Genomic DNA, 18,784 nt, shown 5'->3' with positions numbered 1-18,784 from the left:
GTATGTATGTATGTATGTATGTATGTTTATACACAAATATACATTATATACATATACATGCATACATACATACAACAGAAATACAGAATGTGTAAAACTTAGTTCAGAAAGATTGGGCGACCGCAATAGGAAAGTTGAGCGGATGTGTAAAACACCATTTTTTAAATATTGGAATGGTTTTAATTGGAGTTTGTGTCATTATTATCATTACTAGTATTATTTTATTATTATTATTATTATTATTATTATTATTATTATTATTATTATAGAAGTATTAGTAGTAGTATAACAATTCATACTTTGTTCAAAAGGCAGTCCAATGCTTTTCGACGTTGTTCAGTTGGTGAGGTAATCTATATTATGTTCCAACAAACAGAGCTGTAGCGAGATTAAACTGAATCTGCTACACGGCTTTCCTCTGTCGTTTATCTAAATCTAGCTTTCTATCCCTTGTCCTGTTAAAACAGTGTTTGAAAATCTGTTGGCATCGAGAAGCTGAACTGAACGGTGCTCACTTTTTCATTCCCTGATTTTTATGAGTTTTCCTGAATGTAATTTTCCCTGTATACTGAATCAAGTTTGTTGTTGGTAAGATTCTGAAGTTATAATTTCATTTATGTCTATAGTTTCAGTTAGTTTTTTGCATAATATTATAGGTGAAAGAGTTTATTGTATTTATTATTGTTGCATTTATTGTAACGAATTTATTTTTTTTACGAAAAGACAAGGTGGTCACTCTGTGTGATGATTGGACATTTATGTTTGTGTCGTAGCAATGACAGTTAAGGAAGAAATTGACAGCGTTTTCATTCCTTTAGGTTATTAGGTCACATGTGATATACTATAAACAGATGATTGCACGTATTTGCACATGTGGCCATGAAATCGTTATGTTGCAACATAGTAAAATTGCTCTTAGTCTCTGGTCGCCTTATTTATCAAGGAATAAACAAATGACTTTAGCAAGCTCTGCCTTAGCACAGTCAAGGCCACCAATAACAACCATACGTCTTAGGCGAAAGAATTTTAAACTAAAAACAGAAAAAAAGTAGAGGCTTTAGCCATACGCCCTCACACAAAATAATGGTCGTTATGCGTGTCGTATTTTTTTCATGCGTTCAAACCATGTTATAAACATCAACAATTTCCATGGAAGATGAAAACGTTTCTCGCGGAAGTTGTGCGGTACGACAGTTTGGGCGTCTGGTGGTGTTCTTACGACGAAGTCGCTGGCTCGCTGCCTTTATTTTCTCGGGCTAACATTACAGTATGTTAATACTGGTGCACATTAATTAAGGACATGTTATTTCTTTGTTGTCTGTCGCTGTGGAGTTGTGTCGAATCGTTTGAAACTAGGGTTGAATCCCAGGAATGAATTTGAGTGGAAATATAACTATTTTTTCATGAAAGCAACGTTATTTGTGTCTGCTAAACAGTGATCATACAGTGGGTGGGTTGGTTTCTTCATTCTCATCATGTGTATTATGTTACCATTCTGGCGTGAAGATAGTTATTGAGGTATGTTATAATTCAGTGAAAAATAAAGTTAAATTGTTACATTTTTGTTAATCAAAAGTAATTTGAAAGGAAATGACAACCGGTACAGCCGTGTAAATGGTGTGTTCTTTTTATTTATTTTTATTACGCTCCAGGTTCATATTGAGAAGTTTTTGATGCAAAACACGATGATAAAACTCCGTGTTTAGTAAAAACACATTCCTATGTGAGTTTTGTGCGTTTAACCGGACGTTCGACGAAAAATATCCCTTTGAAATCCATGCTCTATGAACGGAATGACAACAGTGTCTTGTTGAAGGAATTGTCGTTAACATATGTCCGTTGTCGATACCGTAGCATCTTGTGGTTCCATTTCCTGCACTGTTTATACGCATGACTTAATAGGACAGGAAGCTTTGTTGTGATCGTAGTAATTACTCTAGATTTCAAGCATGTAAAGGCGAGCTGATATTATTGACTGAATGAAAAATAGATTAATGATAACTAGCTGAATGGAATATCAATAAGTAAACGTACATTTCATGTTTTTTGTCAAATGCATTAGTTTAGACCAAGTTCAGTTAGCTTAGGTGAAGGTTTGAAGTCTAAAAATGTCAGAAGCAAATTAAATTAGCTCATCGGAAAAGACAATAAAAAAAAGTTGCCAAATCATCCCCTATTCCAATAAGTATAATTATGGAATTTGCCCCATTTTATTCAGATCTTTTGATCCTGTTATCAGACATATAAATTACACCGTACTGAATACTTGCAAGTACTCCCAGAAGCCTGTACAATCGAATCAGTTGAATTCTGTATTTCAGGAGTGTTTATGAGAGTCTTCTTTCGAGAGAAATACCCCTTAAACAAAAGAAATTCATTCTTTCTGAGGACATGCTGACAGTAGAGTTTCTGGCCCTCGTAGGGGTCATCATCTTTCTGGTCTGGATCCTCTGCAAAAAACCAGCAGGTTTGCCACCAGGTGAGTGATATTCATTGGTAATCATTCCTGTGGTTTTTCTTACATAATGAGATGGCTAATTGATGTTAGTTTTGCCGCGTCATTTCGGCCCCAAGTTGCAACACCTTTCATTCCTTTTACTGCACCTCCATTCACATTTGCTTCTTCTTGCTATCCAACCTCTCCCAACAATTGTTCATAGTGCAACTGAGAGGTTTTCCTCCTGTTACACCTTTCAAACCTTTCTACTCTTAATTTCCCTTTCAGTGCAGAATGACCTCTTAGGTCCTAGCCTTTGGCCTAAATTCTATATTTCATTCTATTCCATTATTATTATTTTGTCAGCTTTTTTTCGCACGAGCAAAAAAACTGCCGTTGTAATCAGTCATTAGGATGTGATAATGTATTATTATTATTATTATTATTATTGATTATTTATTATTATTATTATTATTATTTTATATATTTTTTATTATTATTATTATAGGACGCTGGGGACTACCTCTAGTTGGTTACATTCCTATGAAAAACAAGTACATTGATGACCTCCTCAAGGATTTCCAGAATCAGTTTGGAGACATGTATATGTAAGTGCAAATAATATTATAATATTTACTTTTCCGTTATTTGGTGGTATGCCCGTGGAATTATTGTACAGCGAACGTTATTTATCTGTCTGTCCATCTGGTTTATATATATATATATATATATATATATATATATATTATATATATATATATATATATATATATATATATATATATATATATATATGTGTGTGTGTGTGTGTGTGTGTTTAGCGCGGGAATGCGACAACAACATCTTCTGTGGCTGAATGGTGCAGCATACAGCTCACGTTTGCTTGGTCTGTGAATGGCTTCAGGCCCCCCTACCTGTCCCCGGGGCTGTGAAAGCAAAACTGCGCTCCTGAGGTCAAGCAAAAGGACGTTGTACTAGCAGTCACATCGCTCTATGTTTATACTCAAAGTTTTATGGAATAATATAAAGTGGTTTGTAAGAAAAAAAGTGGTCACTAATGCAATTATTCTTTTTCTGCAGAATTGTAATTAACGCCCCCCCCCCCCATCCCCCCAGCCTCACACCCCAACCCCAGTGCATCCCGTAGGGAGGTAGGACCGTCAGTGCACTTCATGTGGTGCATTGTAGGCATTACTTAAGGTTCTTTGCAGCCTGCCTTCGGCCCCCAACTGCAACCCCTTTCATTCAATTGATTTTGCCTCCTTTCATATTCTCTTTCTTCTATCTTACTTTCCTCCCTCTCCTAACAATTGATTCATAGTGTAACAGCTTTGAGGTTTTCCTCCTGTTACAACTTTCAGACCGTTTACTCTCAATTTCCTTTTCAGCGCTGAATGACTTCCTCACATTAGCTGTTTGATTCACCTACACAAAAGGCACATCAGCATCGTGTTAAATCAGCCTACAGGCACTGCACCATTTGCTTTTTTCTTGCATACCCTCTCAAAATTCCTGAGTATGAAGAACTTGCTTTTCCAACGCCGCTTTCCTGCCATCTACGCAGTCCTTCCCATGTCTTTCTGTCCTTCTCTACTCTAATCCTTCTGAATTATGCACTTTTCACCAAGTTATCGTCCTCCATTATTTCCACATGACCAAATAATGTCAAAAACCCCTCTAACCTATTGGTTCTCAACTTAAGGTCTGCGAATCCCTAGGAGTCCCCAGAAGTATTCCAGGGGGCCCACGATCCTGAAGTAAAAATTATATATACTATACACACACACACACACACACACACACACACACACATATATATATATATATATATATATATATATATATGTGTGTGTATATATATATATATATATATATATATATATATATTATATATATATACATATATATATTATATATATATATATATATATATATATATATATATATATATATATATATATATGAATATATATATATATATATATCTATATATATATATATATATATATATATATATATATATATATATCTATAAAATATTGTTATAAACCTGAAATCGAAAATGTGGTATTAGCCAAAAAGCATCAGCCATCTCATTAAAGGAGTCAATACGAACTAATTTTTTTCCTGTTCTATATTTCTTCTCTTATATCCATTTATTGGTTTTCTTATTTTTCATAATCATTTAGTTACATGCATCTTCCTTTGGTAAATATAATAACACGGTTTCGTTTATAGTTTTAAAAAAGTTATCATGTTAAGCTGATAATACCTTTCAACATCCTGGGGACCGTGGGAGAACCCATTTACATAAACGAGGTCCTCGCTAGTGAAAAGGTTCAGAACCACTGCTCTAACCATTAAATATTTGCAACCACTTCTCCAACCTTTCCTCTGTTGAGCATCAGGTCTCCTCGATTTCTTCACCTATCTGAAACCCAACTGTCAATTCCACTGAAGAAGTGAAGGTCTCATAAATTTGATGTCCTGTATCCTGATATTTGCTAAGCCTATCATCGTCTCCCTATGCATATCTGTTATTGTCATTATGACTCTCACAGCTAAGCCAACATTCGGAAATTACTTACTGTTCTTGTTACAAGTTTGCATATGCTATACTCCCATGTACAGAGATATTCTGCTGTAAGGGTTTCATAGTGAACGAAACGGTGACTAATCATGGTTGCTTAGAAATTCGACATGTTCAATCTCAGTGACCTGGAATGCATACCCAAGCACCTTGCAGTAGTTCTAGACCAGCAGGGCCAAGTACCCAATGCTCTTACGTTTCCTTTTGATTTCTCATTTCGGAAAGTATTCCCATGATGTTAGTTATGTTATCTATAACAGTTCTGAGACCATGGAGAGTGAAGATTCATTTCTCACTGGATTTGCCATCTATGAAGGTTAAAAAAAATCAGCAGGAGTGCCCCTCTCAAAAATGTGGGGAAATTTTGTGAGAGCCCCATATCGAGAATGGCTACTGTCAGTCAAGCTGGAAATTAACTTTTTAATGGTTTATCCCACAGTGCAGCATAATAAATGATTTCTGAGACTATTTTGTCAAGAAATTCATAAATCATGTAGATTTATTGATTTGACTTATTTTTCCTTCAAATTGAAGATGGCTGCCAATTGTTGGCTCTTCAAGAGTTGATATTTCAAAATTGTCGTAGAACCTTAATACTAGGCTCAAATGAAAGCTATGCTAATACTGAGTTCAGTATAGACAGTAAAATTGCAACTTAAGACTGGTTTACACCTACGCACTTTCGTGGTGCAGGCTGGTACGGCGTGGGACCACAAGAAACCGTTACAAACCGCACTATAAATGCACCAAAAGCGTGCTGCCACGCTGGCGGGGGCAGGCGAAGACCGTTAAAGCCGCGCGATGCCACCCGGATTTTAAATCATTTCAAATTTTTAAGCGGCGTCTGGCGGGTTGATGAAGTCGCACGAGGCCGTATGCGATGTGGTGCGGCCTCGCAACAAAAGAGGTAAGAACCCACATGATTCCGCACCACACCGCACGTGGTGGGATGTGGTGTGACGTCGTACTACCCGCAAGGGAGTGTTACGGCCTGATGTCACGGCGCCGTGCGGTGCCCTTGCGGTGCTTTTACGGTGCAGTGTGGTGCCCTTGCAGTGCTTTTACGGCGTAGTCATACACGATTAATACATGCCGTGCACATGTTGCGGGGCGTGCGGCGTGTTACGGCATCTCCGTAGGTCGATTAGATGGAAGGTTGGCACGCATTCTGGAGAGGATAAAAGGGGCATGACTGACCACTGGGGCATCATTCTCGCTGTGACTGCCTGACTGACCAGCCACTCTGTGACCCAGCCTCTCTCGCCCAGCGACGCTCACCCAGCCACTCTCGCCCATCGACGCTCACTCAGCCTCTCTCACCCAGTGACGTTCACCTAGGGAGGCTGACCCACGCACGCTGACCCACGCACGCTGACCCAGGGGCGTTCACCCAGAGACGTCTACACCCAGCAACATTCACCCAGCGACATTGACCCACGTGCGCACACCCAGGGATGCCTACCCAGCGATGTTTTCCCAGCCACATTGACCCACGTGCGCGCACCCAGGGACACCTACCCAGCGACGTTTTCCCAGCCACGTGACACGATGCCCCTACGGAAGACCACCCCCAGGCCTACCAAGCAGTCCCAGGACACACAGGACATGCAGCCTTCTCAACGGTCGGAGACCTCGGAACACGAGGAAGAGCTGAACATTGAGCCGACCATATCCATTGTGGAATCCCAGGACATCACAAGCCCGAGGGGTATTGTCGTGCAGCCAAAGAAACGATATCGCCCCAGCAAGAAGGACATTCAAGACTACCCATTCACGCCAGAGGACAAGGAAGTCATTGTGGAATTCATCAAGGCCCACTCTACCTTGTACGACAAGCGGGACAGGCAATGGTCGAATCCCAGGAGGAACTCTGGCGTGAACTGGCAGCGAGTTTCATCGACTGCAGCTTCAATCAAGTCCCCAAGTTCTTCGAGGCTCGCTGAACGGACTTCGGCAAGATCGAGAAGCGAGAATACAAAAGCAGGTTGGCTGCACGCAGCAGGACACCACGGGAGGAGGAAGAGGTGATGACCACGTGGGCATTCCTGGGAGGACACATCGCCCACGAACCCTCAGTAGCCAGCAATCGGTTCTCGCCTATATCATCGCAGAGAACCAACACAGACGATTCCTCTACCGACATGTCGGGCCTATCAGCTGCTTCGATCCAGTGGAGGAGGCAGCTGAAGCAGAAGAGAGCGACGAACCTGCCAGAGGACCGACGGCTATCTGCCGACATGTCAGTTGACTCTACAGAAGGCCTACAGACTCAACTGACCCAGATTATGACCAGAATTAACACACTGATGCCACAAGCGCAGGACAACACGCACCGTGACATCATTGTGTTCATGTAGTACCTGACGCAGCGCTTGGAGTATGTCCCTCGAAGATACCAGAAGCCATTCTTTGAGCAAGTCATCAGGCTGTGTCATAGTTTGGAGGGGCCCGAGGAAGAGGATGCGATGACGAAAGAGGCCATGGCTCATGGCGGTTGTTCCCACTGGACGCCCCTGCGAATTGATGAGACACAGACGAAACCTGGAACTTCGACACCTTCGACACCTTCTGCAGTGCAACCGGTTCGGGCATCACCACACCAGTGGTTCGCGTCTCAACCCCAACCTGTGTTTTTTTATGATCCACACCTTCAACACCACCCTCAGCCGCCGCAGCAGGTAGCTCATGGGTACACAACTCCGGCGCCAAGGCTAGGCACACCGTCATTCTTCCCCAGTGGACGTTTGACACCACTCAACTTCTCTCCTCGACCTTCCACTTCTTCGATGTCGCCGTTGGTCAACAGTCTCTTGGCAGACTTGCTGCCCCCTACCCCTGGCGCCAGTATTTCGACACCAAAACCTTCTGCCGCAGAGGATCCACCCACCTACGACTTGACCATCTCCCCAGGTGATAAGGAGAACATTGACCCAGAATCACTTGAGTGATTTTGTAAATATTGTAAATAAACATGTACATTTTTTAGAATAAATTGTATTTTAGTAATTTTAGTCATATTCAGTTATTTTTTTAATGCTTATAATTGATAATTTTTCTTTTTGTAATAAATATATTGAAATAGTGTCTTGCATTTACTTTTTTCTATAGATGCTTAATTTATGTGTCACGACAATATATATATGATTGGGTGAAATGAGATTGAATAAGAAAAAAGTATAACAGGAAATATAAAATGAAATATATGTGAAATATGAAATGAATATAACTCTGAAAATAACTTGAAATATAAAATGCAATTGAATAATGAAAGAGCATGGCCAGAAAGAATAATAACATGAAGAAATATAACAGGAAATCTTACCATGAAATATGATATATGATCTATGAAATAAACACAACTCGGAAAATAACTTAAAGTATAAAATGAAATGTAACATGAAATAAATATGGCCATCAAATGATATAACAACATACAAGGTAAGAACAATAATATCATATTGAGAACATGATCAAATGAACATGAACACATACAAATATGATAATGAAACAGTAATTAACATTGACTGGACATGGTTATTTACAGGGGAACAATGAAAAATCAGTAAGACATATTGGCCTCAGTTGATAATATATGATATTTGCAGTTGAACATGTTATGGTAAAACTAAGTCCCAATTTCAGTTTCTTACATTCTATGCTTTTTAAGTTCATTTTCTTACATTCTATGCTTTTCATGTTAATTTTCTTACATTCTATGCTTTTCATGTTTATTTTCTGATATTCTATGCTTTTCAGGTTTATTTTGTGATATTCTATGCTTTTCATGTTTATTATCTGATATTCTATGCTTTTCATGTTTATTTTCTAATATTCTATGTTTTTCATGTTTATTTTCTGATATTCTATGTTTTTCATGTTTATTTTATTACTTTCTATGCTTTTCATGTTAATTTTCTTATATCCTATGTTTTTCTTGTTTGTTTAGTATAAGTATTTTTTTATGTCCATCATTTGCTTCCCATTTGTCTCATTATTATGAATTATGTTATTATAACTTTCAGTTAATTATTTTCCAACATCATTTTTTATATGTACCAATCATCATACCAATATTATTTATTGTATTAATATTGTTTTTAGGACAATATCAAAGTATGGGAGTATAAGACAATGAGAAATATATCATGATGTTTATTTACAATTATTTGCATTTGTTTGGTTACGTTTTATTACAGAGTTCTTTGGTTCCTCTACTCGTCAGTAGCTGGTCGTCCTCGAGGAAACACCAATCGCTCTTTCCATTCTACTAAAACCTGCATCCGATGAGTAGTACTGGGCCAGGTAATCTCTGACGGCCTTCACTCGACGTGTGTAGTTTGGTCCCCTTCTTGCCATGAGTCGTTCCATGAGGTTCAGTGACTCCTCCCTCCAAGTACCTGCTACGACGTTAAGGTGTTGGTCCTCATAGTCAACGTCAGTGCCAGCAAGTGGGTAGCATTGCAGTGCCAGGTTGTGCATGTGTTGCACACCTGTACATCCTGTTGCATCGTCGTCCCGAAGACTCGCCATCTCATCTGCAGCAGGCCAAATGCGTTTTCCACCAGACGACAAGCGCGAGATAATCTGTAGCTGTATATTCGTTCGGTGGGATCTTGTGATTGGTGGGAGTAGGGCTTCATCAACCACGTATTGAGAGTGAAGGCATCGTCGGCGACTATGTGGAAGGGGATGGGTTTGTCGTCGTTGAGCAGATTTCTGTCTTGTGGGAGTGCTGCTCGGTTGTTTGCGATGGCCCTGGCCAGGTTGCACTTCTGCCAGGTTCCTCCATCCCCAGCACCTCCTTCTGCACCGACATCAACGAACAGGAACTTGTACTTTGCATCGGAGAGGGCCATGAGGACGATGCTGTGAAACTTCTTGTAAATGAAATACAGTGATCCTCCACCTTTGGGTTTCTTGATCGTGACGTGCTTCCCATCCAGGGCTCCCACACAATTGAAGTAGTTCCACTTGGAGGCGAAGCATTTTGCTGCGTCATTCCATTCTTCTGGTGTGTTGGGGCACTTCATCACGTCTGGTTTGTATATGTCGATAATGGCATGGCAGACTACTGGGATAAATCGGCATATGGAACTCTTGGAGAGACTGAAGCTGTATTGCAGGCTTGTATAGTCGTTCCCACTTGCCAGGTGGCGGAGAGTGACCGCCAACTTGAGTCCCACCTCTTGTGCACGCCGCATCTTCGTGTCCTTCTTCAACAGGGGCGTCAGCCTTTCGACCATCTCCTCGAACAATTCAGGATAGATTCGTAGAAAGTTCTTGTGTCTTTTGCGGTCCTCCTTGTTCAGTTCTTGTAGCAGCTGGTTGTAGTCCCCATGTAGTTGCCATCGTGTCAGCTACTCCCGAGCCCAAATCCGCCCTGCCCTGCCATCCTTTCTGCGTAGTGCTGGTGGCTGATGCACCCTAGTACGTCTTCTCAACCTGTCGATGACCTGGACTGCACATAGACACAGGACAGCTACCAAAAATCTCTGGGTCTCCTGGGATGAGAGGCTGTTGAGGTCCATATTGCATGCTGGTTGGGCGTGGAATGAAGGATGTGCTTGGCAGGCCTCTATATATACCCAAGGTTCATATCTGTCACAGTGTGGCACGATGTGGTGCGGTGCACGTGCAAAAATTGTGCAATTTTGCACATCGTGACTCGTGCAGATGTGAGCGCACTCCTCAACAACACCGCAACCCACCCGCAACACACCACGACACGGAGTAACAAAGCCGCAAGAGCGCATTGCCTGGCATAGCAACAACGACCATAACACCGCGCCAACTCCGCTAGGCACCGTAGGAACGTGCCATGAGGTACCTGTAACCCACCGCCCGGGTCCGCCCCACGCGGTAATTTTTTCTCCCAACTTTGTCAATTTTGTAACGGTTACTTACGGTTCCACCCCGTAACAGCCTGCAACACAAAAGTGCGTAGCTGTAAACCTACCTTTACACATAAGATTATAATGAAAGAAGGGGGACAGAAAATTATTTAGCTTGGTGTCCTTCTTATTAAAATTTTTTTCTAATATTAACTTAAAAGGATCTCCATTCCAATTTGCTGAATCTCCACATTTACTCCTTTCATCGTAACTGCTACTGTCATCTGAGCAGTCTTGAGGTGTGAGTTGCTGGGGCAAGGGGGCCAGGGTGTGACGCACTGGTGCTTGCCCACAGCTCACATCTGCATTCTCAGCATAGACGATGGAGAGGACAAATACCTTCAAATCTGCTCTGACATCATGTTTAAATTCCAGACTCTCACCCACTTGTCTTAGGAGCTATCTTCCCTCTGAATTGATCTTCACCTCCAATACGTTCTTCTTCCCATTCCCATAGAACCCTGAGGTGTGGTCACTACCAATGATTACATGGGCATGTATGTTGATATCAGCAACATCTGAGAGAATGGCACAGCAGTTGGTTAATGCATGCTTGCATTATTCAGCAGATCACCTCTGACTTCCTGCAAGACATAAGCTGCTTGGACATACACACCTGTCCTCGTAGTCTAGTACAGCTGGTCCAGTGTGCTTGCTGGCGCTTGTCTTTGCATTGGCACCTGGGAACCTGTCTTTGGGCTTGGGAAAAACATTTGGGCATTTGGGTTGTTTTGCTGCCCAGCGGTCGTGCTCATCATTTTTTATGTTGAAGGGAAGGTCAATTTACGTCATTGACAAGGATGATGAGGTATGCATTGGCGTAGCTTGAAAAGATCTTGGAACAGATTTTTTCCAAGTAGCCACTACAGTAGTACTTTTAACCTCCCCGCTTCCGAGACTTATGGTGTTATGGTATAGACGTGCCAAGCCGTCAGATCAGTCCCATGTCCACAAGGCTAGCACAGTCTCTTGGTTTTTCACTTACTGGGTCTAGCTTGAAGAGCTTTAACAACTTGCTCCTCACAGTCTTGCCCATTGACCCCTCTACATTGTACAGTGAAAGGCACTCATCTGAAAAGCTGAACAAGTTGGACCATTCCTGATCCCTTTGCAAGGTCCACGAGGGCTGCCAGCCCCCGACTTCTCCATATGGGCAACCTTCATAGGAGCACCAGATGGTGCATAGTTCATTTCTCCCACGAAATTTTGCCTGTTATTTCTGTGAATAGTTGCAGTGAAAGACTTGTTCTTTATGAACACTCGCTCTTGCAGGAAGGTTTCAACCTGAACTTGTCCATCTAGAATTGCAGACTTTAGGTCATGCACTAACTCTGGCGAGGAAACCAGGCCAGACTGTAGCAACCTCAGTGTAGGAGAAGAGATGTCAAAGGCTTCAGCTAGCAAAATCCTTCATGCATGCCAGCAGGTCCTAAACTGCCTGCTCATCCTTCTTCATCCTTGCTGGCTGGCATTCAACATTCTTCCTGTGGCAGCACTGGCTCTGCTTAACAGAAGACTTCACCCTTTCAATGTTGTTTGCATTTCTTGTTTGAGAACAGTTGCTTCTCATTCTGTAGAAGCTGAACCCATCCTTGTTTTAGCTTCGAGCCCAGATTCATAGTTGTTTCTCTCCAAAGTGGCTGACTTGGTGAAGTGAATGTTAAAGAATACCATTTTTTCATATGACAGCAAAGAGAGCGTTGCCCAATAATCTGGCAACCACCTTCCTTAACCATGGTCGCCACACACCATCAGTCCAGGCAGCATGTTGTATGTTGACAGTAGGTACTCCATGCCATTGCTTGAATGACTTGCATCAAGACATTGTAAAAGTGGGTTGGTCATCTCCAGGAATGAGACCTAAAAGTTTTCCATGTCTGTACCAGGTTTCTCATAAACTCTGTTGGTCAGCTCCTTTATATTACCATCCTCCTCAAGATCCTTTTGAGCTTTCTGTAGAGCCTCCTGAGATTTGATGAGTGCAATACACAGTGTCTTGAGATTCTCCTTGATATCCTCTGATAGTTCTTCATGCTCAAGCATCTTTGCTAGTTGTTCATGGATTAGAGACTCTCCAGAGCAGATGCAACACATGCCACACCAGTAGTGCTTCTCTCGTAGTGCTTGGTCTGCAGATCCCTCCACCACTACTCCTGCTGTAACCAGTGCATCTGCCATTCCAGAGCTTTGTTGCTATGTTACCCATTTTTCCATGCCAACCAGATGGATTATGTCAGACAACAAGCTAAGAGAGAGGTAATGTTAATGTTGGCTAGCTAACAATAAAATTACCTAACTTAGCTAACACTAATTATCAAAGAAAACATCTAAACATTACATTATCTCTTAACTCTCATACATTCATAATGATAAAATTATCTGTGGACTAGTGAATAATGTTGAATATAAGAACTTACCTTAAACAAAGCATCTCGATGCAGCAAGGAATTTTCCAGTGACTTGAGTGTGATCAGCATAAACATTAGAGTGAGCGTGTTCTTACTTCACTTGGATATGGGGCTGGCTATGCTTTGTTGAATTACTGCAGAAGACAACTTTTAGAGATATTTTATGCTATTGAGAAGTATTAAATTATTTCCTGATTCACAATGAAATGATAGGCCCAATTGATCTACATAGTTCAGGTAACTAATGGAAAACATAGCAAAGCTTGTTTTCCATCAACCACAAACCTTGATCTTTTGGACCTTTGAGATGAATTCATGACTTCTATGTAGCCTACTTGTAATTAAACTGTCTTAGCAGAGCTTTCATTTAATCCTAATATTAAGGCTCTATGATGCTTTTGAAAAACTGGCATTTAAAGGCCAACAATTGGTGGCCATCTTGAATTTGAAGTTTTTGACCAAAATAGTTTCAGAAACCATGTATTATGTAGCATTGTGGGCCAAACAATTAAAAAGTTATTATCCAGCTTGGCTGATAGTTGCAATTTTGTATATAGGGCTCTCACAAAATTTTCCCACATTTTTGTGAGAGGCACACAGCTAATTTTTGTTTCTTAACCTTCATAGATGACAAATCCAGTGAGAAATGAACCTTCGCTCTCCCCAGTCATGGAACTGCTATAATTGACCCTACTAATTTTATCCCCTTTAGGCTCCTCCAACTACATTGTTGTTGCAGTCTGTTTTTCTGCACATCCCTTCCTCTTATCCTTGTATTACCTACTATGACAGATCTCGAATATGTTTGTTTTCATTCGTGATTTCTCCTTAGGACTTTATTGCTTATACTGTATTCCCAAACCCACACCCTTTACAACCTATATCACTTAATTATATTCCCAGACCCTAGCCTTTAGACCCATTCTTACATCACTGAAGTGTATTCCTAAAAGTCTACCTTTAGACAACCTATGTCACTGAATTGTATTCCCAAAACCCTAGCCTTTGTACAGTTCTTGTCACTGAAATGTATTCTCAAAGCCCTCGCCTTTAGGCAGTCTATATCACTGAAGTGTATTCCCAAACTATATCACTGAAGTGTATTCCCAAAACCCTAGCCTTTAGACAGCCTATATTGCTGAAGTGCATTCCCAAAACCCTAGCATTTAGACAGTTTGTGCCCCTCAAGTGTATTCCCAAAACCTTAAGCCTTTAAACATGTATTTTTCCCTAAACCCTAGCTTTTAGATAGCCTCTAAAGTGTATTCCCAAAACCCTCGCCTTTAGGCAGCCCATATGGCTGAAGTGATTTTCCCAAAACCCTAGCTTTTAGATAGTCTACGTCCATGAAGTGTATTCCCAAAACCCTCGCCTTTAGGCAGCCCATATGACTAAAGTAATTTTTCCAAAACCATAGCCTTTAGATATCCTTTGTCCATGAAATGTATTCCCAAAACCCTAGCCCTTAAGGATCCCTTATGACTGAAGTTTATTCCTAAAACCTTTAAATAGACTATATCACTGAAGTGATTTTCCTAAAAACCTTAGCCTTTAGGTAGCCTGTATAACTGAAGTGTTTTCACAAAAGCCTAGCCTTTAGACAGCCTATATGACAAAAGTGTTTTATAATTAAAGAGATTTCCTAAAATCCTAGCCTTTAGATAGCTTGCATAACTGAAGTGTTTTATAGCTGAATTGTTCCCAAAATCCTAGCCGTTATACAGCCTGTATGACTAAAGTGTATTTCCAAAACTCCAGGCCTTAAAGCATCTTTATCACTTGAGTTTATTCCCAAAACCCAAGCTATTTTTGGCTTGACCATTGAAAGTATAGAAAGGTCGTACACAAAGCAGTAACTTGTAAAATTTATATAATATATATATATATAATATATATATGTATATAAATATATATATCTATATATATAGATATTATATATATATATATAATAGGTATAAGCCACGAAGGAAAATAAACAACGGGGTGTCTGCAAGATCTTTTGACTTAAACGTCCTTTACTCAGCAGATAAACTGACTTACATGAGGAATTGACAGTACAAGGAAGGTCGTATAACTGTCAATTCCTCATATAAGTCAGTTTATCTGCTGAGTAAATGACGTTTGAGTCGAAAGATCTTGTAGAAAATCCGTTGTTTATTTTTCCTTCGTGGCTTATACCTTTATTTGTGGATTTATCACGTCTAAACTTTCGTGATTTAGGTATACATACTATATATAAATAAAGTAATAAATAATATATCTATAATTGTTATATATATATATATATATATAATATATTATATATATATCATAATAATAATATATTTATTTATATTATATATCTATAATTATATATATATAGATATGATATAGATATCTATTTGTTGTTTGTTTGTGTGTTTGTGTGTGTGTATGTATGTATGTATTACTTTTAATTGAGAACCTATCAATGTTATATCATTTATATCGCATTAATATGTATGTATTTTTACAGATGGCGAGTGGGAACCCAAGTACTGCTCTTCGTTCATGACTATAATCTTGTTCGACAAATTTTTTCCAGCCAGGATTTTGTAGACAGACCAGACTGGGTCATATTTAAAGGCAATGAAAAAACAGCTCTAGGTGAATATTTTGACACATACCTACTTGATCCGCTTTCCTTTTGTTTTCCTTTAAGGTGTCACTTTGACCACGTATAGTATTGATTCTTTGTATGTCTAGGAAAGTGGGATACCAAGACTTCCTTTTGGATTGACTCTTGAATACAGTCTATAAACACACACATACACACCCACACACACACACACACACACACACACACACACATATATATATATATATATATATATATATATATATATATGTATGTGTGTGTGTGTATGTGTGTGTGTTGTGTGTAGTATGTATATATGCATGTGTTTGCATGCGTTTTAATTGTTACGCCTAAACGTTTACAGTCAATTTTGTTTGCAGAGTGATTTAAATCATCTGCTGATGTCTATCAGGAATATTCTAATCAAAATTAAATTATTTGAATAGTGAACTGGTATAATTTTGACTTCCAAGTATAACTTGAATAAAAAGAATGTTATTCTGTGCGTGTCGTTAATAATTTTTGGGAATATGACTTAAGGTTGGAAGCTCTCATTCATCGTTACGTCAGACTTCACAAACAGACATTTTTGAAAGTTTTTAGATTTGAATTTTTTTTTCTATTTATTACAGCCATCAGTACTTTTCTTTTGTGTGGCAGCTTGCTGTTTAGAAAGCCTATTTTCTGATTAGAAATATGTGATGATAAGATTGATGTCCTCAGATTTTAGCGTAAAACACAGTTCGTACCTTTCTATTAATCCTCTTTTAAACTACAGTAGCTGTGGAAAATGTCCCTAATTGGTGTAAAGGCTTTAGGTTTTGAAAATAGGCCTCTGCATAGACACATGAACCTTTATGAGTTACATATTTATAACCAAGGAATAAAATTTTAATAGATATTGCGTGTAGCAGTATTTTTCAGGAAAAATTCACTAACAATTATACCTGAACATTATAATTAGTAGGTACATTGACTCGAATGTACCAAAGTAAGAAAAGTGTTTACAAAAAGTGGTAAAAAAAAGAAAAAAAAAAGTTCAGCCCATGAGCAAGAAGATTAATCAACCACTCCGTAGCGAGGTAGTGCCGTTAGTGCACCTGACAGGGTGCACTGTAGGCATTACTAAAGGTTTTATGCAGCTTCCCTCTGGCCTCTAGTTACAACCCCTTTCATTCCTTTTACTCTACCTCCATTCACATCATCTTTCTTCCATCTTGCTACCCACCCTCCCTTAACAATTATTTCATGTGTAACTGCGAGGTTTCTCTTGTTACACCTTTCAAACCTACATATTCTTAACTTCCTTTTCATCGCTGAATGACCTCTTAAGTCCCAGTGCTACGCCTTTGGCCTAAACTCTGTATTCCATTCCGATAAATTAGCTATTGCAAGCCGAAGCTTTATCTTTAAAATACTCAGTTTATTATTATTATTATTATTATTATTATTATTATTATTACTATTATTATTATTATAAGTAGACGCTAACTGTACGTCCATCCATCCGACAGGTATCGCCTTCAGCAACAATCCCATCTGGCAAGCAAATCGTCGCTTCAGCCTTCATCAGCTGAAGGACCTGGGCATGGGGAAGTCTAGTCTCGCTTTAGCCGTGCAGACGCAGGCTTCCAAACTGGTGGAGGCGCTGAAGGAAGAGGCGGGAGAACCAGCGCCGATCCCGGCAGCCCTCAATACAGCGGTAGTTAATATCATCTGGCAGATGGTTGCTAGTAAGTGTAAAAATGAAAATGAAGCTGTGTAAGGTTATCGAAGTATGTGTCTGGATTATTATTATTATTATTATTATTTTGGTAGAAGACCCTCTTTTAGGCAAATACTGTTAAAAAGGATGGCAGAATTAAGCGAGTTGATTTTATATATTGTTTTTTCTATTTTCCTTACAATTCGCTTCTCAGGCTCAGCGATGTTTCTGAGTAACTGGCCAATATTCATATTGGGAATTTTCAAAAAATTGTAAATGCTGAAGGAATCTTTTATTAGAACAGGATATCAGGTCCAGGTCAAGCAGGGGTCGTCGTCAGTGCCGGTATTATTCCGTAAGCGTAGTCCAGTTCGGGCCAGGGTCGTCTTTGGTTTAAGGGCTGGTGTTGGTGCTGGTATAGCTGGTATTACGTGACGTTTCGACCTTCTCGTAGGTCATCTTCGGACGAGTCGGTTGAAGAGACTGTAGCAAGAAAGTTTGCGGAACGGTATTTATAGCGGCACGGACCTAGAGTTGCATTCTTGGTGCGAAGCCGTGGATCTCGCCTCGAAGGTCTCGGGGATTCTCTCGTGCGAGCGCCACAGTAGTGTGCCTGGGGATGAACGTCAGGAATTCCGTCTGTAGCAGGAATCGTATCATCCTGTGGGGGCTCCTGATTATCTGGCATCGTCGGGGGGTCGCTCGCTGCTCTCCGCGCGGCGGTGCGAAGGAGAAACGTTTCTTGAGTTATATTTAAGTTTGGTTTCTCCTTACCTATATGAAGGGCTTCTAGGAGGCGCAGACGTCGGGGATCTGTTGCCTGATCTATTATTATGATATTAGGGATAATATCATTTCTTTTTATCCGTTTATTATGAGCAGTCCTGGCGTGGTTGAATATGGCTCCTTCTTGGGCGTGGCAGGAGATTCGCTTGGAGAAACGCATGGAGGTCATACCGACGTATTTGCCGAGGCATCCTCGGACGGGGCATGTGTAACGGTAGACCACACTCGTCTTCTTCAAGGGATCCGTGGAGTTGTCGTGCTCGGTGGTGTCATTGTTGGTGGCAGGTCTTCTCATACTCGTAGGGAGGAGAAATTCTTCCTGCGTCGTATTTAGTATAGGTTTTACTTGCTGGATGAGAAGCGCCTCCAGC

At 40.2% G+C, this 18,784-nt stretch overlaps 1 protein-coding gene across 5 annotated transcripts in view; it reads left to right on the top strand.

The window, feature by feature from the left end:
* The first annotated feature begins 483 nt into the window (after positions 1 to 483).
* The window catches only part of LOC135219647 (cytochrome P450 2L1-like), a 31,814-nt gene continuing 13,513 nt past the window's right edge, over positions 484 to 18,784 (top strand). For 3 of the 5 annotated variants that reach the window (XM_064256577.1, XM_064256576.1, XM_064256578.1), the window contains exons 1-5: positions 484 to 588; positions 2,322 to 2,479; positions 2,946 to 3,045; positions 15,821 to 15,951; positions 17,437 to 17,655. In XM_064256577.1, the coding sequence (XP_064112647.1) occupies positions 536 to 588; positions 2,322 to 2,479; positions 2,946 to 3,045; positions 15,821 to 15,951; positions 17,437 to 17,655 (661 nt within the window). In that variant the 5' untranslated portion in view covers positions 484 to 535. Of the gene's footprint in view, positions 589 to 1,226; positions 1,519 to 2,321; positions 2,480 to 2,945; positions 3,046 to 15,820; positions 15,952 to 17,436; positions 17,656 to 18,784 lie in introns of those variants that run through there. The other 2 variants (XM_064256580.1, XM_064256579.1) reach the window with 2 other exon arrangements.

Source organism: Macrobrachium nipponense, chromosome 1 (assembly GCF_015104395.2).
Source record: "Macrobrachium nipponense isolate FS-2020 chromosome 1, ASM1510439v2, whole genome shotgun sequence".
Taxonomy (NCBI): Eukaryota; Metazoa; Arthropoda; class Malacostraca; order Decapoda; family Palaemonidae; genus Macrobrachium; species Macrobrachium nipponense.
Note: the sequence above shows the minus strand (reverse complement) of the source record. Positions and strands in the feature narration are given on the sequence as shown.